This window comes from Stegostoma tigrinum, chromosome 10 (assembly GCF_030684315.1).
Source record: "Stegostoma tigrinum isolate sSteTig4 chromosome 10, sSteTig4.hap1, whole genome shotgun sequence".
Classification (NCBI taxonomy): Eukaryota; Metazoa; Chordata; class Chondrichthyes; order Orectolobiformes; family Stegostomatidae; genus Stegostoma; species Stegostoma tigrinum.
Genome location: NC_081363.1, coordinates 78,065,445 through 78,093,365, shown reverse-complemented (window position 1 = coordinate 78,093,365; position 27,921 = coordinate 78,065,445). Strand labels below are relative to the sequence as shown.

The 27,921-nt window shown below is 45.4% G+C and overlaps 1 protein-coding gene across 1 annotated transcript in view; it reads right to left on the bottom strand.

Moving 5' to 3' along the window:
- Positions 1–229: 229 nt before the first annotated feature.
- The window catches only part of LOC125455673 (transmembrane protein 121), a 79,251-nt gene continuing 51,559 nt past the window's right edge, over positions 230–27,921 (bottom strand). Inside the window, exon 2 of the mRNA XM_048537966.2 lies at positions 230–5,738. Within this exon, the coding sequence (XP_048393923.1) occupies positions 4,157–5,095 (939 nt within the window). The 5' untranslated portion in view covers positions 5,096–5,738 and the 3' untranslated portion in view covers positions 230–4,156. The remainder of the gene's footprint in view (positions 5,739–27,921) is intronic.

The window sequence follows — 27,921 nt, the reverse complement described above, 5'->3', positions numbered from 1 at the left end:
CATGTTGTGGCAACCTCAGCGTTTATCTCTCCGCGGGGCTGTGGGATTTCAGAACAGGTTACTTGGTCCCAAAACTGAACCGGGATGCGCAGTGGGGTTTGATACCCCTGCCTCATCTTTCCAACACTGAGGCAACAGCATGCCTGGCTGAATCTCATTTGTTTGAAACATGTAAAATTGTGACCAGGTGACCCAATTTTTTATTGTGAATCGATGGCAAGATGCAAACAACGAGCTGACAACCCCATCTTTATGCAGACAACATGTGCGAAAATGAAATGCAGAGTTTTAATAGCATTGGTTGGGTTAATGATCATCATCTAAACCATAACACATAGCATTCTTTAGCTACACAGTCTGACATATCTTATTTATCCTCTGATTACTTCAGTATCAAGCCTGCAGTATTTGTCAGACAAATTGGGTTAATTTTGCTTTCAGCAAATCAGCCTCGTTTTCCACTAATCTCCCCTTTAGATGAATAATGGACAGCCAAAATAACGCAAAATGGGTCTTGCAGTTGAGAGAGTGACAGGGTTAGAGTAACAGGCAGACTGTCAGGGTTACCTGTTCTGCCAAGGACAGTCCGAGAACATTAAAACAAGCCAGCACAGGACTTTCAAAACATGAGCCTCCCAGGTTGAAGATTAAGTAAGTGCTTTGCTCTGCTTCAATGTTCGTCCTTCACAAACATTAGCCTAACAACATGCTTCATAAACCACAACAACTGGTGGCTGATAATTAAAAGCAGCAGTCCATTCTTTAACTCTTTCCACAATTTCACATCTTTGACCAATGACGTCTCCTCACCCCTGTCAAATCATAGGATCACAGAATTGGGCTGATGCAGAAGGAAGCCGTTCAGCCCAACATGTCTGCAATGGCTCTTGGAGCATTTTAACCTCGTGCCAATTTCTGCCTTTATTCCCCCTAGCCCCTGCACATTGTTTAAAAAGAAACAATTATTCAATACCCCTCTTGAATACCTCACTTGAACTACTTCCACCACACTTCCTGGCAGTATACTCCAGACACGAATGGCTTGGTCCATGAGAAAGGGACTTTTTCTAACCCTGCAATTTTCAAAGTGCTTCAGAACCAAAGGCAACAGTTTTAGATCTGTTTGGGTGTGAACAGTTTCTTCCTATCCACTTTGTCCTGACCCTTCCTGACTTTGAAGACTCTATCAAGTCTCTTCTTGGTCTTCTCCTCTCCAACAAAAACAGTCTCACCTCTCTAACCTACCCCTAGCCTTGGATCAATTCTGGTAAATATCTTCTGCACTCTGTCCAATGCATTCACATAATCCCACAGCATGGCATGCAGAACTCTGCACAACACTCCAGCTGAGATCTATCCAGTGTCTTCTCTCATTTCAGCATAACCTCCCTGCTCCTGTACTCTACAGCCCCCTTAATGCAGACTAGAATACTGTATTCTTTACAAATATCTCTCTCTACTTGTCCTGTTACATTTAATGACTTACACAAGTGTATATTTAGTTTTCTCTACTCCAGCACACCCATCAGAATAGACCCCTTTCATTTCATTATATTATATCCATTATATTTATACCAAAATGTACCACTTAGCACTTTGTCTTTCACCTGTCCACCTACTCATCAATGTGTCAATATCCTTTTGAAGTTCTATGCAGTCCTCCTCAAAGAACTCCTAAAGGGTGGAAGAAGGCAGTTCGGCCCATCAAGTCCACAGTGACCCTCTAAACAGCATCCTTCTCAGATTCTCAGCTCTCTGATGAAGGGTCTAGGCCCGAAACGTCAGCTTTTGTACTCCTGAGATGCTGCTTGGCCTGTTGTGTTCATCCAGCTTCACACTTTATTATCTCCTTCTCAGATTCACCTCTGTACCCCATCCCTCTAACCCTGCCTTTCCCATGGCTAATCCACCTAGCCTGCACATCCCTGGGCACTATGGGCAATTTACCACGGCCAATCCACCTAACCTGCACATCTTTGGACTGTGGGAGGAAACCGAAGCACCTGGAGAAAACCCATGCAGACACAGGGAGAATGTGCAAACTCCACACAGTCACCTAAGGATGGAATCAAACCCAGGTCCCTCATGCTATGAGGCAGCAATTCTAACATGCCACCCTGTAGTTTGCAGTTCTCCTAAGTACGGTCTCATTTGCAAACTTTGAAATTATCTGATGCACCCAAAGGTCTTGATCTTTTGAAAAATAAGATAAAACCGTCAGTCTGTTGGGTGGCATTGAAATCTGTACATCTCATCAACAGCCTTCCCCTCAGCAGCCCACTCTATTGCCTCTGCTAAAAGCTCCTGCAAGTTTGTTAGGCACGCTTTTCCTTTCTTAAATCCATGACGACTCTTTGAAACAATCCACATTTTTCCATGTGTTTCTTTAATTCTGTTCCAAATGATTGTTTCTGAAGTTTCCCAAGCCATAAAATCATAGGGGAAGAACTAGGCCAAAAGTCAATTCTGCCATTCAGTGATTTCATGGTTGATCTGATGATCCTCAACTCCACTTTCCTGCCTTTTCACCATAACCCTTGATTCCCTTCCTGATTTTACAATTCTGCCTACCTCAGCCTTGAATATAATGACCCAGCTTCTACAGCCCTTTGCAGTTTAGAATTCCTCAGATTTGCTAGCCTCAGAAGGGGAAAAACAAAATCTTCCTCTCTATCCTAACTGGGTGACTCATTTTCCTTGGACTTTTACCCTCCTCTAAACTCTCCCACAAGGGAAAACAATCTCCCCATATCTTCCCTGTCTAAGTTCCCCAAGAATTTTCCATGTTTCAATGAGGGTGCCTCACATTCGTCTGAATTTCAATGAGTACAGTCCATCCGTACCCAGGATCAAGCTTCTGCGGATTGCCTCCAATGTCAATCCATCTTTCTCCAGACAAGTAACTCAAAACTGTTTCACTGTGTTCCAGCTCTGGTCTGTGGGAGAGGGTTAGGTTTGGTGGTGGGGTGAGCTGATTTATTTTTTCAAAGGGGTCGATCAAGGTTCCCAGTACTGGGGGGAGGGAGAGCAGTGGCTGGGGAATCACCTTCTGCCCTTGCTGCTGAGTTTGTTCCCAATTATCCCAATATAAAGATCTTTGCAACTCCCTGCCTGCCACAATTCCAGTCTGGGATCTATACTGGGACATGAATGGGGTATCACTGACCAGCAGCCCTTGGTAGTTCAGATTTCTGTGCTCGGGATCCTTGATAAGCAAGGATGTGCCAGACCTTCATGAAAGAAAAAAAGAGGTCATGTCGGGCTCAAAGCAGCTTCCTTCACATTGACTGAGAACTCCCTCTGTTTATCATTTTTTAAAAAAGTGACCCACTGCTTTCAAGATTTACAATTCATTGTTTACTCATGACGTAAGCTGGAGCCTAACTTCAATGTTTTGGAAATGTAAAGGGACAAGAGGATGGGACAGCAGCTTCCATCAAGAATGACCTAAATCAACGTTCCAGAAGTACTAAGAGATTTTCACTAGAATTGCAGCAGTCTAGATTTAATTACAATCATGAGTTGCAAATGCAAAGGTAGTGAAGGACACCACATGAAGCATTACCAACCGCAACAGAAAGAAATGACGATCCAAGAGTGATCTGTCACGCACAAAACACGTTTCGTTATTTGCCTTTTCCACCTTCTTTCTGCCTTTAAAATTTGACAAACGTGGCTTATGAAATAATTTAAATATTCTGCTCTGAAAATACAGTTAGACCTCAAAATATGTCTGTAAAACAGTCACTCAAACATGTTAATTTGTACATTAGATATGTGAGAAGTCTCGCGTCTTCAGAACGACAAACCAACGTGCTGTGGGGAGGAAAAAAAAATGCCTTGCGTCGCAGCCTCTCTTGGTGGGTTCGAGCTGGAGGTCTCGTCGAGATCTTGGCTTATAACTTGATGGTAGCATCCCCACAATTCCGTTCACACTCTTGTTTTTCCACATTGTACCTGAGATGTAGTAAGAGGCTGGTGATTGGAGACCAAAAGAAGGAGGGGGAAGCGAGAGACAGGATGATCACTGGTTGCCCATCCACGCAATCCAATTGGGCAGGCAATGTGTCCTTCCAGTTGGCTCACCAGCTCCTGTGCCCAGGCCACTGTTGGAAAGTACCTGTGTTGCTATATGTGCTGCTTTGCCACATTGCTGTCATGTGTCCACGCTTTCCCTTGTTGGCGTTTGGTGCTGAGGAATGGCCTGCGTTTCGTGGATTGTCTGACTGTGGGGAATGGAGTTCTGCTGCAGCTCAAGGGCTATCGCGTTCTCTGGGAAATTCTTGACCTGCTTCTGGTACTCTACAAAAGTGCAGGTCTTGGTCGCGATCGCAATGATGTTCTTACCAATAAATATAGTGGAAACCCGGCTGTCTCGAAACAAGACCATGTTAATTGCCCGGATGAATATTGTGACGACGTTGATGGTTACCAGACTTAAAACAGGGTACAGCATCATCTTTTGAGGGGCTATATACTCACCTTGCATGCTGATCTCGCTGAGAGAAACACATGGCAGAATGAGCAAGAGGATATAGCAGTAGAAAAACATGAGGCCTTCTGCCCACATCGGAAGGCCAGACTTATGGGGCTCCCATAGATTGGCTTGGATGTCCAAAATATCCAGCAAGTCTAAGGCTACCCAGAAGAGGCGTCCTCGCAGGTCTTCCTTCTTCCTGAAAGTCCTAACATAGTCCATGCTGTCCAGGGCGATTAAGATGAGGTACAGGCCAGGCACGCAGATGGAGAGGAGTAATGTCAATGCCTTGCGCGCAACAGTGTCTGTGTTCTTCTTTTCTGCCTTATAGTTCTGAAATATAAAATAGAGCTTAATCTCGAGGACAAATATGTACAGGAACCAGAGGATCATGGCGTAGCCACGCTTGGCGGTCTTCACCTCAGCTCCAACCCAGACGGCTACGTACCGCAACACGATCAGGAAGCAGACGTCTCCGACCAGGACGATGATGCAGACGCCAATCTTCCGGGGCCCCTGGTTCTGCTCCACCAGGTAGGCATCCATGAAGGCCATGCTGCTCATGATGACGATGGTGGAGAGGCACACATGGCGCCTGTCTGGTGCTGGCAGCACCATGTCGGTCTGTCAAGGAGCTCACGCCGCCCCACTAGGGTCCCGGCAAACTAATCAACTAGACAGCTCAGCCAAGGCACTGCGGCTCCTACACGCTGGGATGGCTTGCATGAAGCCAATAGCTTCTGATTCCGTGCTCCGAAAGGGGTGGGGGGGGGGACGCGAGTATTTCTGGTCCTTCAAAGATTCAGCCACATTAAGGAGCAACTTCTACTTATCCGCAATCCTCCTGTGTGCAGTGTCTGCTTCTTCATTGAGGTGCTGCACACTTCAAAGGCAAAGCAGTGCACAAGTTGAGAGGGAAGAGGTAAACATATCACCAGGGCAACCGAGTACCCGTGAAAGCATTATACATCCGACCTGTGGACACAAGCTAAGATCAGCAACCTGGAATGTTTAATCCGGGAGATGGCGTGCCCGTTCAGTGCTGTGCGAGTGGAAGCAGCCTGAGATGCATTCTGCGTTGATCGATCATCAATTTGTAGGCTGGGTGTGCAGCGTTTGGGCCTTCCACTCTGCTGTCTGGCCATTGTGCCTTTGTGCCAATCACCATTCACCACTGGACCGAAGACCTCCTCCCTGAAATCTCGATCCTCCTTTCCTCTTCAAAGCCATCTCTGCACTGATCTGATACCATCGATGAGCTCTAAGAGAAATAGGGTTGGGGTGGAGAGAGAAAGGAGAGAGAGAGAGAGAGACGAGTCAGTGTCAAAAGATTGTATTAGCTCGTGCTCATGATGGTAGACTCATCTACTGCTAGTTCAGCAGAGAACCACAAAATGGCTAGGTACAGCCTTTACAAATAAAACACAGATTTAGATGTCCCTGGCCCTTGAGGTGACATCTAATCTTCTGTCATGCAGCCTGTGGAACGTGGAGCCGGTAAGATTTAAGAGGAGCTTTTAGAGTCTTACATACAGGATGGCCAAGGCAGTTCTACATCTGATGTGGCAGTGCTAGGATCCACTAATGTGAAGTGGTGGGAAATGTAGAATTATGCACAATTCAGAAGGACAAGGGTATCATTCATTCCCTCAACTGTTGCTTAAACACTTCAAAAGTGACCAATCAAATTTACAATCGGGAAGAATAAGAGATTGATGGCACACTCACATTCAGTTGGGACACAAAGACTGGTAACATTATTAACCTCTTGATGCAACAGAGTCACAGGCAAAGGCTGGAAAGGACTCGGAAACTGCCCTATATGAACCTGGGCTGAAAATAGGAGGATGGGTAGGGTATCACTTCGACTACTGGTTCTTGATCCAGTGTTAGGCTGTGTCACTTCATCTATCCCAAAAGACCCTATACATCCTCCAAGGTGTCATCTATTTACAGGGCTGTGGATAGTTTGGTCATGCAGTGCTGGGCAATGTCAGTGGATCATGATGAATGGACACTGTTATGACGGCATGCCCTGTGAGCATTTTCCTCACCAGCCTGGTATCAAAGAACATACACAGCATTCAGCACACCAGGCTCACACCCTTCAAAGTTTCCAAACGTTATCCTTTATAAATCTTTAATTGCTAAATGGAATACCATTTCCCTTAACCATTAAGTTTCCCAATATGATGAGGTTTCAGACCAGTACATTATCCTGCTGCTATTAGCACGGCTGCTGAATCATACTGTATTTGATCACTTGTGCATGTATCTTTATAATTCTAAAGCCACTGACAAACTACATACATTTTTGCCTGAGGAACTCTAGTGCAGCTCCTTACAGACTGAAACAGACACTGCAAAACAAACCTGAACAAGATAAACAGGTTGTTAGAGATCAGGAGCCAAGAAAGCAGGATAGAAATGGTTGCATTTATCTCACAACAAATTGTCTGAGGTCCAGGAACAAATAAGTGCAGTTAAATAAACATCCCATTCGTGATCCTCCACTGAAAACAGGTCACGAGATGACATTTGTCCAGCTTACTTCATCCATACCAAAAGGCCCTATATATCCTCCAAGGTGTCATCTGTTTACCTAATGATTAGGCTGGTTAGCTCCACAGCTTTCTACTGGAGACGACTCCATGTGCTGAGCACAAAAAAATCCAATTAACCAGAATAGAATAGACAGACATCATCAGTACTGAATCACAGAATCCCAATCCCTGGTATCACTTTTAAGGTTTCTTTCATTCCAAATTGACCCTCATGGCATTCGTTATTTCTAACAACGGTGAACAATGTCTGTGCCTAGTATGTGTTTACCTTCATTTGTCAATTGTTGGAAAAACCCATCTGGCGCACTAATGTCCTTTAGGGAAGGAATCTGCCATCCTCACCTGATCGGCCTGTATGTCAGCCCAGACCCACAGTAATGTTGTTGACTCTTAACTGCCTCCTTAGGGATGGGTAACAAATGCTACGACTGTAAGGAGGAGGTGAAGGTAGGGTGTAATAATTAGTCTCAGCACCTTTGGCAGGGGAGAGACAAAATCAGCTGAGGTCCCCAACCACTGCAGTTCCAGACATGGACAGAATTTGAACAGGTAATGTCAGGGGCACCTTCAACCATGCCCTCTTCTCTTCTAGAAGGGACCACTCTCATCACAACCAGGTACACTCCTCAACTATTCCCAGAAATCCCTTCCCACGGTACATTTCTGCAAGAATGCAGAAGATGCAGCACCTGTTCTTTTCCCTTCACTCTGCTTACTGTTTATTCATTCACAGGGTGTGAGCATCGCTGGCTAGGCCAGCATTTATTACCCATCCCTAACTGCCCAGACAGCAGTTAAGAGTCAACAACATTACTGTGGGTCTGGGCTCACATACAGGCCGATCAGGTGAGGATGGCAGTTTCCTTCCCTAAAGGGCATTAGTGAGCCAGATGGGTTTTTCCAACAATCGACAATGGTCATCATTAGACTCTTAATTCCAGATTTTTTTGAATTGAATTCAAATTTCATCATTGGCTGTGGCAGGATTCAAACCCGGGTTCCCAGAACATTACTGTCCATCAGAATTACCACTAACCCCTCGCCTCCTCCTATGATCTTATTAAATGGATGCCCTGTAGTCTGTATTTGGAATAAAGAGGAAGAATGTCCCTGTGTTCTTCTGTGCCCCTCTACTGCAACAGCTGGTGCTGCTCTATCTGACCTTATGTCCTCCTCCCATTTCTCATCTGGACCAACAGGAGGGACTAGCTAGATACCCATGTAGCATAGCATGTAACCGAGTTGGACCAAACTGCTATAATGCCTGAGAGGAATGAAACTGGATGGATCACATGGCATTGACCTAAACATTGGAAGCAACAGCAGCCAAGCCTGCCCTGCCGATTGTTACAATATCCTCCCTGCCAAAATTATGAGAGCTGGCCCATTGCCTAGTCAAGCCTGATACAGTGCTTCTCATGGAACCATACCTTAAAATGTTTCAGACATCATCACCATTCTTGGTATGTTCTGTCTCACCAGCAAGACAGTGCCCGCGGAGGTAGAGGCACAGAGGGATGCAATTGTGAGCGAATTGTCCTGGCAGCCCTCAATATTGACTCTGGACTCCATGACATTCCATGGCATGAAGTCAAACATGGACAAGGAACCTTCCTGCTGATTGCCACGTACGACCCCTCCTCAGTGAATGAATCAGTATTCCTCCATGTTGACCACCAATAAAGGACCGAGGGCGACAATGTAAAGAGGGTGTAAAGAGGGTACTCTGGGTGGGGGACTTCAGTGTCAATCACCAAGAATGGCTCAGTCACACCATTACTGATGATCTGGCCAAGTCCCAGAGGATGTAATGGCTAGACTGGGTCAGTGATAAATGTGAGAGAGAGCCAAGACAGAAAAACCCATTTACCCTCATCCATACTAACCTAGCTGTCAATCCATGACAGTATGGGTAGTAGCAACCACTGCACAGTCCTTGTGGAGACAAAGTCATGCCTTCGGTCTGAAGATACCCTTCACTGTGTTGTGTAATACGGCCACCATGTTAAATGAGAGACCTTTCAAACAAATTTAGCCCCTCAGAACCAAACATCTGTAAGATGCTGTGGGCCATCAACAGCAGCAGAATAATATTCAACCAAAATCAGCGACCCCTACAAATACCAATACCGTTAACAGGGTGATCAACTCTGGTTCAATGAAGGGTGCAGGATCACATACTAGGAGCCAGCACAAGGAATAGATAAAATTTGAGATGTCACTCTGATGAAGCTGTGATATAGGACTACATACGGAGAGTGAGGGGCTGGAGAGAAAAATCCACATTGTATTTTTTCAGCTACGGACACACTGCCACACCCCAGATACCTCTGCATCTGGCTGTCTCTTTAATTGTGCCAGGGTCCTCCCACAACAAATTCTAATCCAGCCTGTAAATCCAATGACGTTTTGAAGACTCAGATTCCTGAAGCCAGGAAACCTTCTTGCCTGACCCCGAAACGAACGTCCATGAACTGGAGATGCTGTCGTGCTAGATCTGCGAGTGAAAACTGCACTCCCTCACCCCACCATCCACACTGTTTACAGTAACGTTTCTCATACCTGACTTTAAAAAAAGATGCACATCCTCAGTTATCCAAATACCGGAAATCTGGATTAAAAACCAAAAGAACTGCAGATGCTGTAAATCAGGAACAAGAACAAAGTTGCTGGAAAAGCTCAGCAGGTCTGGCAGCATCTGTGGAGGAGAAAACAGAGTTAACGTTTCGGGTCGGTGACCCTTCCTCAGAACTGATGGTGGCTGGGAATTGGATTGTTTGGGCTCCAATCAATTGGGTAACAAAAAGTTTGGGCACTCTCTGATGCACATAAGAAGGCATGGTTTTGGCAGATGGGCATGTCTGATTGGCCAGCGGTGACGTATGACAGCAGAGTTGTTTGCATGCGTTGAAACCTTCAGGAGTCAATCCAAAAAAGGTTGAATGCTTGGTTTCACTGTTTTTCTGTCAACAGTTTCCAATTTGAAGACTTGGGATTCTCCCCCCAGCTGGAGACAGAAGACAGATTAGACCTACCTCATGGCGGTGGCGGGGGGGGTGAGGGTACTCAACAAAACAACCTTTCTTTCTGTATTTTCCTGGAAAATACATTTCTTGCATTTGTATGGCATCTATCACAACCTCAAGACATGCCGATTTCTTTGCTATACTTTCCTTCTTGCTTATTTACTCAATTCCCTTTTGAAAGTTACTCATCCATTGCCCTTTCAGGCAGCACATTCCCGATTTTAACAAACCATTGCATTTTTTATAAAAAATGCCCCAATTTCCTCTCTGCCTCTTTGGCCAATTATCACAGACTTGTGTGTTCTCCGGCTTATCTAGTCTGCTGTCAGAAGAACTAGTTCCTCCCCGTCTACTCTATCAAAGCCTCATAATTCTGAACATCTCCACTCAATCCCTACTGAACCCTCTCACTCTGAACAGAACAGTCCCAACTTCCCAATTCTGTTTTCAAAGGAAGACGCTCTGTGTAGTTACAGAGATACACAGAAAGGTAGCCTCGGTCCTGCAATGTCTTCACGTAGGCCTCATTAGTGACAGAATCTTAAAGATCTGCGACCTGTAGGAGCTACAATCAACTCTAACTGATGATTAATGATTGCCTAATACCGCTATTCCCGTGGTCCTTTTCTGATAGCAGCTTAATTCAGTTAAGCTATTGAACCAGAATTGTTTCTCAAGACAAAAGAACACATTAGTACAAAGACAGCTGAGTAAGATCTGCGGATATTTGGACCAAGATGCCATATTTCCTTGTGTAGGAAGTAAAGCTGCCTGCTTTTCACGTTGTTGCCTGTTTGATGTATTTTTTCAGCTGGCAAATGAGCATCCCCTGTTAAAGTCCCTGATGAGACACAGTAACTTGCTGCTGGGAAAATTGTGGCACAGGAAGTTTGAAAATAAGGCAGGGATATCTTTGTGCTGTATTTTTGCAAACCCCCTCTTCCAAGATTTGGTCTAATCAGTCCCCCAATGGCCTGCAGCTCAAGCAGTGGGGTTTTTTTGAGGCATATTTCAACAATGAGGAGGCAATGGCCCAGTGGTATTATCGCTGGACCGTTAATCCAGAGACCCAGGTAATGTTCTGAGGATTCAGGTTCAAATCCCACCATAGTGGATAGCAGAACTTGAAATGAATAAAAATTGGGAATTAAGTGTTTAATGATGACAACTGTCATGAAAAATCCATCTGGTTCACTAATGTCCCTTAGGGAAGTAAATTGCCATCCTCACCTGGTTCTAGCCAATATGTAACTGTAGACCCACAGCAATGGGTCTACTATCTGCAATGGGTTACTATCCAGTAATGTGCACATCCTGTCAAAGAATATTTTAAAGGTGAGGGGAGAAATATTTAAAAAACAAAATTGGGGCAACTTTTATTTTTAACAGAGAGAGTGATTTGTGCGCAGAATGAACTTCCAGGGGAAATGGTGGATGTAGATAGTTACAATGTTTAAAAGACAAGTGGATAAATATATGGATAAGAAAGGTCTGGAGGGATATTGGTCAAGGACAGGAAGGTGGCACAAGTTCTGTTTGAGATTATGGCCAGCATGGGCTGGTTGGACTGAAGGGTCTGTTTCCATGCTGTATGATTCTATGACGCTACGGTAAAGGAGTAGGTAGCATAGATAGATAGAAACTCTCATCTCTGATGGCAGATTGCAGAAAAGAGAGTACAACGTGGAGATATGCCACTCTGCAGTGATGTTCACTTAGTGAAAATCTGGAAAACCTACCTTTAAGAAAACTTTTGAGGCCAAGCATCAATTGAAAATTTCCAATCTGAGTTCAAGTAGATTGTTAATAACGAAATAAATTAAGGGCAATGGAACCCAGGGGCTAAGACAGTGTTAAGATATAAATTGGCCGTAATCTGACTGTGTGAGATAGCAGGCTTGATGGGAAAGCCTCAGCAGGCCTACTTATTACTGGGGGGAACGGGGCTCTTCTCCAGCCTCTTGGGCTTGGGTTAAAGAGGCAGGAGCTGCAGATATCTGAAGGAATGTGTGGACCACTTTGCCAATGAGTTCCCAACTCTGACTGCTTTAGGGTGAGGCTTTATGCATTGTCAGGAGCCCGTTGTCAAAATTCATTGTAGCAGTGGGCCGGAAATCAGTCAAAAATCCTTCAAGTAGCTTACTGCAGAGAACAGAGAGGTAGAAAGAGAGCGCGTGTGTGTTTGTTGCTGCTGCAGAACTGCTGGTTTCTCTTCTGAGCTGTCAAAACTTCACTCGGTCTTTTTCTTCCGCAGCCTGAGTTGGTTACCTATCTAACAACCACACACATGGTTGCTAGCAGGCAGAGTACCTTTGTCATTATTAATTGGTCCCTGGCACACAGCTCTCGTTGTTAACAGCCCCTTGGCTCCATTTTGGCTGCACACTGTTGGAGCTAAACAGCTACACAAATAAAAAAGCATTCGCAACAGGCATCAAATTCCTTACTTTTGAAACATATGGCAACCTTTGCGAATCCGTGGGTTCCAGAACAGTTCTTTTCCATCTAGGCCCACACATTTCAAAAGCTCCGAATCAAAAGGCACCTGCAAATTGGGAGAAGGCGGTGGCACTGTAGCAGTTCCATTGGGCTAGTAATCCAGAATGAAATCTTCGGGCCACCATGGCAGCTGGTAACGTTTGAATCAAATTTATAAAAAATTGTTAATCATCATCGTTCATCATGACGACCCATCCAGTTTGTGTGCTTAGGGAAGGAAATCTGCATTCCATCCCTGGGTCTGGCCCCCATGCGACTTCAGACCCACGGCAATGTGATTGACTGTTAAATGCCCTCAGCTCTACTTGAGGCAGGCAGGAAATAGCCAATCACATCCGCAATTCATGAATAGATAACAGTAAGAAATTTCAGCGGCCGGGAAGTTCTGCCTAAAGCTGCAATGAAAGGACAGTTTCCCTTCACGGCATTCTGTTTAATTAACTGTAATATGCATCGACTCCCAGGAGCAGAGTAGCCAGGTTCAGATGCAGGAATAACAAGGTGTACAGTTGGATGAACACAGCAGGCCAAGCAGCATCAGAGGAGCAGTTCGGCTGACGTTTTGAGCTTAGACCCTTCTTCAGAAATGATTTCGGATTTTCTGAAGAAAGGTCTGGGCCCGAAACATCAGCCTTCCTGCTCCTCTGATGCTGCTTGGCCTGCTGTGTTCATCCAGCTCTACACCTTGTTATCTCAGATTCTCCAGAGTCTGCAGTTCCAGCTGTCAGGAATTATTGTCATTGCTTATTCTGTTTGCCTGGAGTGAGTTTTGTTCTAGCAAACTGTTCATTTGGCATGTTGCAACGAAGGAATGCAACAAGCAGGTGCCAGAGAAGGGGCAGCAATGTCAACTGAATAAGTCAAGTCTGAAAGTAGTCCATTTTTGTTGGATAAGATTATTATGGAATACGGAGTTAAGGTGAGTGAACAGTGACGAGGTCTACAATAGCCATGAGCTAACTGAATGGCAGGGCAGCACTGGAGGGTTGAATCACTTGACCTGTATCGTTCCTGACTTGAAAATAGTTGACGCTGACACGGCAGGTCAATTTGAACTTGTTCCTGGGCTGGCACGGTGGGCACACAGAGGAGAGTTGAGAGGGCACGTTGCTCCGGCAAGTCAGAAAGACTGCAATGCTCGTAATGTTGAATGGGTTGGCTTCATTCTAACACCTGGTTTGATTTGATTTATTACTGTCACATGCACCTAGGTACAGTGAAGTAGTTTGTTTTGCGTGCATTACAGGCTGATCATAACATACAAAGATCACAGGGTGACGGAAAAAAAAACTTTAATATAAAGTTACGGCTGCAAAGAACGGTGCACAAGAGTGAAGATCAACATTAGGTTTGACATTAGTCACAGCAGGCAAGAAGCTGTCATGAACATGTTGGTATGTGTGTTTAAGAATTTGTATCTTCTGACTGACAGAAGAGATTATAGCCATGGTGGGAGGGCTCTGTGATGATGTTGTCTGCCTTTCTGAGGCAGCGAGAAGTGTGGATGGAGTCCATGGATGGAAGGTTGGCTTGTGTAATGGACTGCGCTGCGTCACAACTCTCTGATTTCTTACGGTCCTGGGCACAGCAGTTGCCATTCCAAGCCGTGATGCATCTGGATAGAATGCTTTCTATGGTGCATCTGTAAACGTTGGTGAAAGTCCTTACCAAAAACCAGCGCCATGCGAAGGAACTGTGACAAGGACAGGGGGTAGGGGTCAGTGATTAGGCGGGGTTTCTTCCCAGCCTCACGGGGAATTGAACATGGTACTTACCTTGGCCAGTTTGAACCACGTCATACCTAGTTTTCCAGCAAGCCGGCATATTAACACCTCCCCTGACCTGCCGGGCACATGACAGAAATCTATCCTCTCCGTGCCCAATGTATTCCCCTGGTCAACACCAACCCTCTCTACAAGGGCAAAATACTACAGATGCTGGAAATCTGAGGTAAGAGCAGAAATTTTGTGGATCAGGCTGCGTCTGCAAAGGGAGAATCAGACTGGTGACCTTTCATCAGAACTTAGAGGTGTGTTAGGATTCGAATGAGTGGTGCTGTGGAAAGGAACATTAGAAAAAGTTTGTGATCGGATGGAAGGTGGGAGAAGTACGATGGCAAACATGGTGCTCATACAGGGCCAGCTGAATGGTAATGGGAAAAATTCAAGTGGTGATCGAGGTGGTGTGAATGGCAAATAACTACTTCTGGAAGCAAAAGCGCGAGAAATACCAAAGAAGGCCTGCAAAGTAATAGACAGAAGCAAAATGGAGGTGAAGATTACCAACTGTGACTGTTCAACCCAATACCGAGATCGAAAGGTTTGAAGTTGCAAATCAAAATTTGAGGTGTCGTTGCTTGAGCTTTGTTGAAACTCAGCAGGGTGTCAAAGGAAGAGAAATCAGCAAGGTCAGGAACTAAACTAAGCGTGGAGCAGGATGAACACACCAGGCCAAGCAGCACATTCGGAGCAGGAAAGCTGACATTTCGGGCCTTCGTCAGAAATGGGGGAGGGGAAGAGGGTTCTGAAATAAATAGGGAGAGAGGGGGAGGTGGATCGAAGATGGATAGAGGAGAAGATAGGTGGAGAGGAGACAGACAAGTTAAAGAGAGCTTGTAGAGGTGAGTATAGGTGGGGAGGTAGGGAGGGGATAGGTCAGTCCAAGGAGGATGGACAGGTCAAGGGGTCGGGATGAGGTTAGGTAGGAAATGGAGGTGCGGCTTGAGGTGGGAGGAGGGGACAGGGGAGACGAAGAATAGGTTAGGGAGGCGGGGATGAGTTGGTCTGGTTTTGGGATGTGCAAGGGGTTGGGGAGATTTTGAAGATGCTGTTTGGCCTGCTGTGTTCATCCATCTCCACACCTTGTTATCTCGGATTCCCCAGCATCTGCAGTTCCCATTAGCTCAGGAATTAAACTGACAGGCAATCGGGTAAATGGAGGCATTGAGCAAAGTTGCCACCCTATCTACCTTCTGTGGTAACACCAGCAATAACTACTGGCCTAGCCAGAGATGCCCACATCCTGAGGCTTAGAAAAAATAAGAAATAGGAACGGAAGGAGGCTATGTGGCCCCTTGGGCCTTGGCAGGGGCATATGGGGCATGCAGTAATGTGGCCCTGTGGTTAGCACTGCTGCCTGGGACCCAGGTTCGATTCCACCTTCAGGCAACTGTACAAACCCCATACAGACATTCTCCCCATGTCTGCGTGAGTTTCCTGTGGGTGCTCTGGTTTCCACCCACAGTCCAAAGATGTGCAGGTTAGGTGGTCTGGCCATGGGAAATGCAGGGATAGGGTAAGGGGTGGTGGGTCTGGGTGGATGCCCTTTGGAGGGTCACTGTGGATGCAATGGGCCAAACGGCCTCACTCCACATTGTAAGGATTCTATGATTCAAGCCTGCTCATTCATTCAATAGGATCATAGCTGATTTGATATTCCTCACATCCTTTCCCTGGAATCCTGGATTCCAATACTGATCAAGGATCTATCTCAGCCTTTAGTATACATAAAAGATTCCTCCAGATTTTTTTAAACAGGATTTCTTACATTGTGTACCAGAGAACTTGTCCATCTTTCAAGCCAGTGGGCCACCTTTGGGCACTTGAGATAATAAGTTCTGCAGATGCTGGAGAATCCGAGATAACAAGGTGTAGAGCTGGATGTACACAGCAGGCCAAGCAGCATCTTAGGAGCAGGAAAGCTGACATTTCGGGGGTCTAGGCCCGAAACATCAGCTTTCCTGCTCCTAAGATGCTGCTTGGCCTGCTGTGTTCATCCAGCTCTACACCTTGTTATCACCCTTGGGCACTGCTTTGTGCCAGACAGTTCCACAGCGCCTCTCCATACCTTCAGCAAAAGTGGATGCTCACAGATAATCCGGGTGTTTTGTGTGGGAACATGTCTGTTTAACAGCTCACGATTGGGAATTTAGCTAGAAGTGGACAGCAACCATCTGCACTAAATGGCAGCTGCTGGAGACTAACTGCCCACTGCGTGGCACTCAATGTGATGAGTACATTAAGGGTTCACACACAGCTTGCAGTAGACATCAATAACAACAATTGCTGAGCTCCCTGTTTCCTGATAAGCGAGGTTTGCTGGCAGGAAATTAGCCCTTCGTGGACATTGCACCTTGTAAGAAGCACCAATTGATATTAATATGTATACACTGTACTACATTTAAATGTTAAAGCTAATTCTTTGAAAACCTAACAGAGTGAAGGGATGGGGGTGACTTGGGGAAGCAGTTTGCAGTCAGCAGAAATTCAATAGTTCATAACACATGCATACTCACTATCTAACAGTAATTGCAACAGCACATTCTAGAGGAAGGATTTATGCAGCAGGAGATTGTGGCAGTGTTAACATCACTGGGTTAGTAATCTAGAGACTCAGACTAATGCTGTACACGCTTGGTTTCAAATCACCACGATAGCTTGTGGAGTTTAAATCCAGTTTATAAAAACTGGAATTGAAAACTAGTCTCAGTTACTGTGACCATAAAATGATCACTGTTTATTCTTGTGGGATTATAAAGCCCGTGCGGTTCACTGTCAGTGTTGTCAGGGAAGGAAATCTATCATCCTTACCTGGTCTGGCTGACATGTCAGTCCAAACCCACTGCAATGTTACCCTGACTGATGATGGACAATTAAACAATGAGTTAGAGAAGGAGGCCCCACAAATATCCCCATTTTCAACGATGGGAGAGACCAACACTTCACTGCGAAATATAAGGCTGAAGCATTCTCAGCAATTTTCAGCCCAAAGTGCTCAGCAGATGATCCATCTTGGCCTCTTCCTGTGGTCCCCAGCAATACATGCCAATCCTCAGCGAACTGGATCCGTTCCATGCAAGGTGCTCAAATAATAAGAACTGCTGACATTGGAGTCAGAGATAACACAGTACGGAGCCGGAGGAACACAGCAGGCCAGGCAGGGCTGTAGTACCTGGTTTGCTTCAGTATATGGTCGAGCAGTTCCAGGGCCAAAGAATGACCAGTGGGTTGCAGTGGGAGAGAGATTCCCTGACGTCTTTCTTTTCAGAGGAGGAAGATTTGAAAGGGACCTGGGGGGGCAGCTTTGACACAGAGGGCGGTTCATCTGTGGAATGAGCTGCCAGAGGAAGTAGTAGATGCAGATACAATTACAATGTTTATAAGACATTTGGACGGGTATGAGAGACAATAGGAACTGCAGATGCTGGAGAATCTGAGATAACAAAGTGTGGAGCTGGATGAACACAGCAGGCCAAGCAGCATCTCAGGAGCACAAAAGCTGACGTTTCGGCCCTAGACCCTTCATCAGATATGGGGGAGGGGAAGAGGGTTCTGAAATAAATAGGGAGAGAGGGGTTGGTGGATTGAAGGTGGATAGAGGAGAAGACAGGTGGAGAGGAGACAGACAAGTTAAAGAGGCGGGGATGGAGCCAGTAAAGGTGAGTGTAGTTGGGGGGGTTAGGAAGGAGATAAGTCAGTCCAGGGAGCATGGACAGGTCAAGGGGGCGGGATGAGGTTAGTAGGTAGGAAATGGGGGTGCAGCTTGAGGTGGGAGGAGGGGATAGGTGAGAGGAAGAACAGGTTAGGAAGGCAGGGACGAGCTAGGCTAGTTTTGGGATGCGGTGGGGGGGAGGGGAGATTTTGAAGCTTGTGAAATCCACATTGATGCCATTGGGCTGCAGTGTTCCCAAGTGGAATATGAGTTGCTGTTCCTACAACCTTCGGGTGGCGTCATTGTGGCACCACTGAGGCCCAGGATGGACATATCATCTAAGGAACGGGAGGGGGAGTTGAAATGGTTTGCGACTGGGAAGTACAGTTGCTTATTGTGAACCGAGCGTAGGTGTTCTGCAAAGCGGTCCCCAAACCTCCGCTTGGTTTCCCCAATGTAGAAGAGGCCACAACGGGAACAGTATACCACACTGGCAGATGTGCAGGTGAACATCTGCTTGATGTGGAATGTCTTCTTGGGGCCTGGGATGGGGGTGAGCGAGGAGGTGTGGGGGCAAGTGTAGCAATTCCTGCGGTTGCAGGGATAAGTGTCGGGTGTGGTGGGGCTGGAGGGGAGTGTGGAGCAGACAAGGCAGTCCCAGAGAGAGTGGTCCTTCCAGAAAGCAGACAAGGGTGGGGAGGGAAAAATGTCTTTGGTGGTGGGGTCGGATTGCAGATGACAGAAGTGTCGGAGGATGATACGTTGGATCTGGAAGTTGATGGGGTAGTATGTGAGGAGGAGGGGGATTCTCTTTGGTTGTTATTGCGGGGATGGGGTGTGAGGGATGAGTTGCGGAAAATGCGGGAGACATGGTCAAGGGTATATGAGTAGAAAGGTTTCAAGTGATATGGGCCAAATACAGACAAATGGGACTGGTTTGGGAAACTTGGGTCGGCATGGATGAGATGGACTGAAGGGTCTGTTTCCATGCTGTATGACTCTATGTGGTTGGTTCTTAACTGCCCTCTGAAATGATGTAAGAAGCTACTCATTTCAGGGTTGGGTGGGACAACAATTGCTAGCATTGCCTATGACACCTACATCCCACGAGAAAATAAAGGGGAAAGAAAACACAGTTAGAGCACAGACTGCTAGAAAGCATTATTTTTCATCGTGCGTGCTACATAATGAAAAGGATTGGATTTACAGAACATCTCTCAAGGCTTCAGGGTATCCCATGTACTCCTCAGTTAATGAATACTTTTGAAATGCAATCATTGATGCAACAAAGGTCAATTCACTGCAGTTTGACCGATCATAGAGCTGCTCTCTCATTAGACAGGAATAGCCGGTGGTAGTTTAATGTGAGGGTCATTCTGCCTTAGGCAAGGTGAGAGATTGCGGAGGAGGATCTTTCATGTTAATCTCAGCTGGTGCAGAGATTGAACCCAAGCTGTTGGCATCACTCTGCATCACAAACTAGCTGTTCCAACCCAAAAGTGTCCAGAGCATGCGAACGGCAATTTGCACACAGCAAGATCCCATAATGTCAAACTGATTACAGCCCGATCAGGTTTTGTTTTGGTGAAGCTCATTGAAGGATAAATATTGGCTGAGTCACATAGAACATACATAGAACATTACAGCACAGTACAGGCCCTTTGGCCCTCAATGTTGTGCCGACCTGTCATACCGATCTCAAGCCCATCTAACCTACACTATTCCATGTACATCCGTATGCTTGTCCAATGACGACTTAAATGTACCTAAAGTTGGCGAATCTACTACCGTTGCAGGCAAAGCGTTCCATTCCCTTACTACTCTCTGAGTAAAGAAACTACCTCTGACATCTGTCCTATATCTTTCACTCCTCAATTTAAAGCTATGCCCCCTCGTGCTCGCCGTCACCATCCTAGGAAAAAGGCTCTCCCTATCCACCCTATCTAACCCTCTGATTATTTTATATGTTTCAATTAAGTCACCTTTCAACCTTCTTCTCTCTAATGAAAACAGCCTCAAGTCCCTCAGCCTTTCCTCGTAAGACCTTCCCTCCATACCAGGCAGCATCCTAGTAAATCTCCTCTGCACCCTTTCCAAAGCTTCCACATCCTTCTTATAATGCGGTGACCAGAACTGTACACAATACTCCAAGTGCAGCCGCACCAGAGTTTTGTACAGTTTCACCATAACCTCTTGGTTCCGGAACTCGATCCCTCTATTAATAAAAGCTAAAACACTGTATGTCTTCTTAACAGCCCTGTCAACCTGGGTGGCAACTTTCAAGGATCTGTGTACATGGACACCGAGATCTCTGTGCTCATCTACACTGCTAAGAATTTTACCATTAGCCCTGTACTTTGCCTTCCGGTTACTCCTACCAAAGTGCATCACCTCACACTTGTCCACATTAACCTCCATTTGCCACCTCTCAGCCCAGCTCTGCAGCTTACCTATGTCTCTCTGCAACCTACAGCATCCTTCGTCACTATCCACAACTTCACCGACCTTAGTGTCGTCTGCAAATTTACTAACCCATCCTTCTACGCCCTCATCCAGGTCATTTATAAAAATGACAAACAGCAGTGGACCCAACACCGACCCTTGCGGTACACCACTAGTAACTGGTCTCCAGGATGAACATTTCCCATCAACTACCACCCTCTGTCTTCTTTCAGCAAGCCAATTTCCAATCCAAACTGCTATACCACCCACAATTCCATTCCTCCGCATTTTGTACAATAGCCTACTGTGGGGAACCTTATCGAACGCCTTGCTGAAATCCATATACACCACATCAACCGGTTTACTCTCATCTACCTGTTTGGTCACCTTCTTAAAGAACTCAATAAGCTTTGTGAGGCATGACCTTCCCTTCACAAAACCGTGCTGACTATCCCTAATCAATTTATTCTTTTCTAGATGATTATAAATCCTATCCCTTTTAACCTTTTCCAACACCTTACCAACAACTGAGGTGAGGCTCACTGGTCTATAATGACCAGGGTTGTCTCTACTCCCGTTCTTGAACAGGGGAACCACATTTGCTATCCTCCAGTCATCTGGCACTATTCCTGTAGACAATGACGAGTTAAAGATCAATGCCAAAGGCTTGGCAATCTCCTCCCTGGCTTCCCAGAGGATCCGAGGATAAATCCCATCCGGCCCAGGGGACTTATCTATCTTCACCTTCTGAAGGATTTCTAATACCTCTTCCATGTGAACCTCAATCCCACCTAGTCTAGTAGCCTGTATCTCAGTATTCTCCTCGACAACATTGTCGTTTTCTAGAGTGAATACTGTCACGAGGAAGAACCTCCCTTCTCTTCTTCAGAGTACAGCTCCTGGATTCTTTCTGTTACCTGGGAGAGCCCACAGGACTGAAATTCAACATTTCATTCCGAAAGTCTGCTACTCTGAGTGTGCACTGCTCTCTCAGCACATGCAAACTGGAATGGCCACCTCGCTTCTGAACTGAGGGCTCTGGAGTGAGACTCGAACTCAGCCATCAGACTCAGAGGTGAGAGGGCTTCCTATTGAACTGTGGCTGGCAAATCTATTGGCACCTTTTTGCCTGAATGACAATCCAACAAACGTCATGGCCAAAAGGAGTTGGCATGAAACATGGCATACGTCTGCCTTTCCCTGTGAAATCTGTGCAGAATTACATGAGGTTGCAATCCCAGTGAACAAATTAAGTTGTCCTCACTATGCAAGGAATCACCATGTCTTTATGTGGTATCATTCTAGTGCACCATCCGTGGAGTCTCGCTAAGAACAAGGAATTCTCCCAGCACCCTCGCCAATATTTGCCATTCAACACACAGCTTCAAATACAGATTAAGTAGTCGTTTTTGCATTTGCTGATGTAGGGATTTTGCTGCGAGGAAATTGGCTGGTCTGACAGCCAGCAAACCAAAGTTGACATTTTGTTGGGAATATATGGGTGTTCTCAGAATGTGATTTTTGACTCGCGTTCCTTCTGTTTATTACATCCTCATTACTTTCAACTCCTGTCCTCGTGTATTTATTATCTATTTGGTTCATTTTTTTAAAGAAATTTAATCAGTATCAATGAGGCAGCCTTGGTGAGCTTGCAGTGAGGATTTATAAACAGCAGTAAATATGAGGTGCTAGCACTGAACAGATTCATTGCTCTCTATGATTCAAATCATGGATTCAGAGCTAGGTTACACACAGGGTGATGTTTTTATGTTGCTCCTTAATTATGTTGCTTTTTCCCACTGTTACTCTGAGAATGAGAAAACGTGCTGTTAAAAGCTGGTCTCATTTCTGTTCAATAATAAAAATAAAGCCCCATGGTGTAGATGTCGTTCGGTGCAGTAAAAATGTGGCGCTTGTCTCTTCATCCCTCTAGACCCTGAGCTTAGGCGATTCTTCTCCAAACTCTTTTCATCCCTTGTATACTTTCACAACGACCCATGACTGCATCAATAGACAATAGGTGCTGGAGTAGGCCATTCGGTTCTTTGAGCCAGCACCACCATTCATTATGATCATGGCTGATCATCCACAATCAGTATCCTGTTCCTGCCTTATCTCCTTAACCCTTGATTCCACTATCTTTAAGAGTTCTATCCATCTCTTTCTTGAAAGTATCCAGAGACTTGGCCTCCACTGCCTTCTGGGGCAGAGCATTCCATATATCCACCACTCTCTGGGTGAGGAAGATTCTCCTCAACTCTGTTCTAAATGGCCTACCCCTTATTTTGAAACGGTGTCCTCTGGTTCTGGACTCACTCATCATACTTCCTGTCTCCAGAGTGTCCAATCCCTTAACAATCTTATAGGTCTCAATCAGATCCCCTCTCATCCTTCTGAACTCAAGCGTATACAAGCCCAGTCGCTCCAGTCTTTCAGCATATGATAGTCCCGCCACTCCGGGAACTGACCTCGTGAACCTACGCTGCACTCCCTCAATAGCAAGAATGTCCTTCCTCAAACTGGGAGACCAAAACTGCACACAATACTCCAGGTGCGGTCTCACCAGGGCCCTGTACAGCTGCAGAAGGACCTCTTTGCTCCTATACTCAATTCCGCTTGTTATGAAGGCCAGCATGCTATTAGCTTTCTTCACTGCCTGCTGTACCTGCATGCTTGCTTTCATTGACTGATGTACAAGAACACCCAGATCTCCTTGTACTTCCCCTTTACCTAACTTGACTCCATTGAGATAGTAATTTACCTTCCTGTTCTTGCCACCAAAGTGGATAACCTCACATTTATCCACATTAAACTGCATCTGCCATGCATCCGTCCACTCACCTAGCCTGTCCAAGTCACCCTGTATTCTCATAACATCTTCTTCACATTTCACCCTGCCACCCAGCTTTGTGTCATCAGCAAATTTGCTAATATTACTTCTAATGCTTTCATCTATATCATTAATGTATATTGTAAACATCCGTGGTCCCAGCACCGAACCTTATGGTACCCCACTGGTCACTGCCTGCCATTCCGAAAGGGACCCGTTTATCACTACTCTTTGCTTCTTGTCAGCCAGCCAATTTTCAATCCAAGTCAGTATTTTGCCCCCGATACCATGTGCCCTAATTTTGCTCACCAAATCTCCTAAGCGGGACTTTATCAAAGGCTTTCTTAAAATCCAGGTACACTACATCCACTGGTACTCCCTTGTCCATCTTCATAGATACATCCTCAAAAAATTCCAGAAGATTAGTCAAGCACGATTTCCCCTTCGTAAATCTATGCTGACTCTGACCTATCCTGTTACTGCTATCCAAATGAGTCGTAATTTCATCTTTTATAATTGACTCCAGCATCTTTCCCACCACTGACGTTAGGCTAACTGATCTACAATTTCCTGTTTTCTCTCTCCCTCCTTTCTTGAAAAGTGGGACAACTTTAGCAATCCGCAGGAACTGATCCTGAATCTATAGAACATTAGAAAATAATTACCAATGCGTCCACGGTTTCTGGAGCCACCTCCTTAAGTACTGTGGGATGTAGACCATCAGGTCCCAGGGACTTATCAGCCTTCAAACCCAACAGTCTATCCAACACCATTTCCTGCCTAATATAAATTCCCTTCAGTTCGTCCATTACCCTCGGTCCTTCAGCCACTACTGCATCTGGGAGATTGCTTGTGTCTTCCCTAGTGAAACATCCAGGGACGCTTTACCATGTTCAAGGTGCTGCGCGTTGTGTACCGTTACATCACCCTCAACTTGGATCCAGGTTTAGAGTTTGAGACAGTCATTTACTTCTAGTAAATGACTAATCTATTGCTGGAATGGTTCCTAGCACACAGAGGTGGGCACTGCAAAGCTGAATCATTTCAGAGTTAAAGATTTATACATATTGCAACTTGATGCCTCTGCATTGATATCAGACATTTCCATCCAGACTCCGATTACCGATATTCAAAGGTGAGATTGAGGAGATGGAGTGCAGAGGCCTGATGTGCTAAATTGCAAATACTGAGGCTTTGGAAACATTTATGCATCCAATCAGGAACTGATGAATACAGCGAGTACACTGAGAAAGCAGATAATAGGCCCTGGGGAGCTTTGGAAGCTATGGAGCATGTACACTGGAGAACATCAATATATAGCTCAAATAAGAGTGACAGCTGCACATTTTAGATTTGGTGAATGTAATGCAAGAAAGCACTTTAGCTGTTTACATAAAACACTGTGAATTAATGAATCATATGGACACTATATATCAGCTTAGACTGGAGTATACAGAGGAATCAAGCAATCATATCAGGTCGGGGCGTATCAGGGTGGCATGGTGGCTCAATAGTTAGCATTGCTACCTCACAGCAGCAGGGAACTGGGGTCTATTCCAGCCTTGGGCAACTGGCTGTGTGGAGTTTGCACATCCTTCCTGTGTCTGCGTAGGATTCCTCTGGGTGCTCCGGTTTCCTCCCTCAGTCTAAAGATGTGGAGTGAGGTGGATTGGCCATGCCAAATTGCAATGAGTGTCCAGGGATGTGCAAGTTAAGGTGGGGTTTCGTGGGATGTGTCTGAGTGGCATGCCCTGACGGTCAGCGTGGATACGTTGGGCCAAAGGGCCTGTTTCCACACTATAGGGAATCTAATCTAAAGATAGGATTTACAGAAGGGAATATATACTGGGAGACAATGGATAGAAGTAATTACTTTGGCCTTTTAAACCCATCAACGTTAAGTCAATATAGTTCACAGCAGCAATGTTTTGGGCCTGAGCATCTGAATTTCCTTCCTAAATTCGCTAGGTTTTTCTAATCCTTAAAGACCAACCGCCCCTCCCGACCCTTGATCCTGCATGTGAGGCTTCTTTATTCATCAATGTTCAGGTATATACATAACTTGCATTTTCCCACAAGTGTATACATAATAGCTTTAACCTAGTAAAGTGTCCCCAGACAATTTTTCAGGAACAAAAACAAAGTTGCTGGAAAAGCTCAGCAGGTCTGACAGCATCTGTGAAGGCGAAAACAGAGTTAACGTTTCAGGTCCGGTGACCCTTCCTTGGAACTGATGGTGGTTGGAAAAACGTCAGTTTATATGCAGAAAATAGGGAGGTGGGTGGTGTAGGGAGTAAATGATAGGATAGAGCTCAAAGAGAGTGAAAGACAGTTGGACAGACAAAGCAGTTGCTAATGATCAGGCTGGGAGGATAAATAGTTGTTAATGGGGACTGTTAGTGACTAACAACAGGGCATGTGTAATGGCAGGCTATGTGGTAACAAGGCCTGGTGTGTGGGGTAGGGGGCTGGGACATGGGAGAGTTTAGGCCCTAAAATGATTGAACTCAGTAATGAGTCCAGAGGGCTTTGTAGGGTCCCCAAGTGGAAAATGAGGTGTTGTTCCTTCAGCTTGCGTTGGGTTTCAGTGGAACACTGCAGCAAGCCGGAGGCAGAGACGTTGGCCAGGGAGCAGGGTGGTGTGTTAAAGTAGCAGGCAACAGGTAGTTCAGGGTCTTTATGGCGAGCAGAACATAGATGTTCTGCAAAGCGGTCGCCAAGTCTACGCTTTGTTTCCCCAATGTACAGGAGACCACGTTGTGAGCATTGAATGCAGCAGACTAGATTCTGGGAAGGGCAGGTGATGTGTTGCTTCACCTAGAAGGTATGTTTGGGCCCTTGGATTCTGGGGAGGGAGGAGGTAAATGGGCAGGTATTGTACCTTCACCAGCTACAGGGGAAGGTGCCATCGGGCTATGGGGAGATTTCAGAAATATTATCAAATATTACCGGCATTGTTTACTGCATTGTCTTGCAATGGCGGGTCACGCGCAACACATATTAAAACAGCCGGTATATAGATACATGCCTGTATATACAGTGTACACAGTACTGGAAACAGTAGCATACACAGGATATATGAGGTCACAGTATAGGAAATACATGAAGGAAAATAATGGTGTATATCAAGGCTTGCAAATTTTTAAATCCAGGCTCTGCCAATCTGAAAACTAATGAGATCAGCGACGACAGAATTTTCCATCCTGACCTTCCACTCCAAAATGAAATTCCAAAGGAATGCTGGTTTAGGAAAAACTGCTGGGGCACAGATTTTGAGAAATCAGACGCGAAAAGGCCAAACGATAAACCTGCAGTGACTTTTCTCTTGCAGAGAACCTCATTAAGGAGTGAGCAGTACAGTCAGTTAAACACAGCTCGAGCTGTGCTAATAAAGACAAGAAGCATGTACATCACCATATTACTTACAAAACAGAATGCATTACCTCCAATGTTTACGCTAGTGTTCTTTCTCTTCAGGAGATGTTAGTTGGAGGCTCCATCTGCCCTCTCAAGTGGGCACACAAATTTCCACAGCAACATGCAGAACAAACAGAGGGCTTGCAAAACAGTATCCTGGAAAATATGTATCCTTCCAACAACATTGCCGAGAAAACGATAATCTGGTCGTGATTTCATTCCCGTTGATGGGAACTTGACATGCCAAAGCAGATGCTTGCAGCACTTTTATAGTCGTTCATGGGATGAGGGCGTCGCTGGCTAGGCCAGCATTTATTAACCATTCCTAATTGCTCACAGGGCATTTGAGTCAACCACATCATTGTGTTTCTGGAGTCACATGTAGGCCAGACCCTCAAGAACATTAGTGAACCAGATGGGCTTTTCTGACAATGGAGCTGTGGTCATCATTCGTTTCTTAATTCCAAATTCTTAAACAAATTCAAATTCCGCCATCTGCAGGGGTGGGATTCAAACCCAGGTCCCAAGGACATTACCTGGGTCTCTGGATTGACTGTCCAGTAGTAATGCCCCCAGGCCATCGCAAAACTTGTCATCAGTGACTATACATCTAAAGTACTTCATTAGTTGTGAAGCACTTTGGAATACGCTAGATTTGTGAGTATAAATGGAAGCTGTTGTTGTAAAAAGTCTCTCTCCATAATGTCTATCCATCTTTCTATTTTAACATGGGTTACCTTGATCCCGTTATATTTTCGTTAGGGTTTTGCCATTCACGCAAGAGCTAGTGACTATGCAGTTTCTTGGTGCACCCAGCATTGGCGAGCAGATTGGTCAGTTTTCATTTGAATTGCTGTTTTTCCTCTAAATAACAGTTATCAATTTTCAAAATAAGTACGTTTAAGAATGGTTGCACCTCAAACTAACACAATTAGTTGCATCCATTTCATCCTGCGTCTTTTGGTACTTACATTAAAAAAAAGGTTTCATTTGAAGGACTCAGGCTTGGCAGGATTTCCAGAAAGGAATCTGGGCGTTAGCAGAATCTGATGGTTCCTTCTCATTTTGATGTCTTCTCGTTTCTTTTTATATCCTAAAGATTTTGAGGCGCGGGTCCTCAAAGCTCTCACTCCAGGCCGGCGGTGAATTTACATAAATATTTTACAAGATTCCTCACTGGTTGTGACTTCTGTAGGAAAGCTGAAGCAGCATATGTGTACAGGGAGTGTAAGAAGA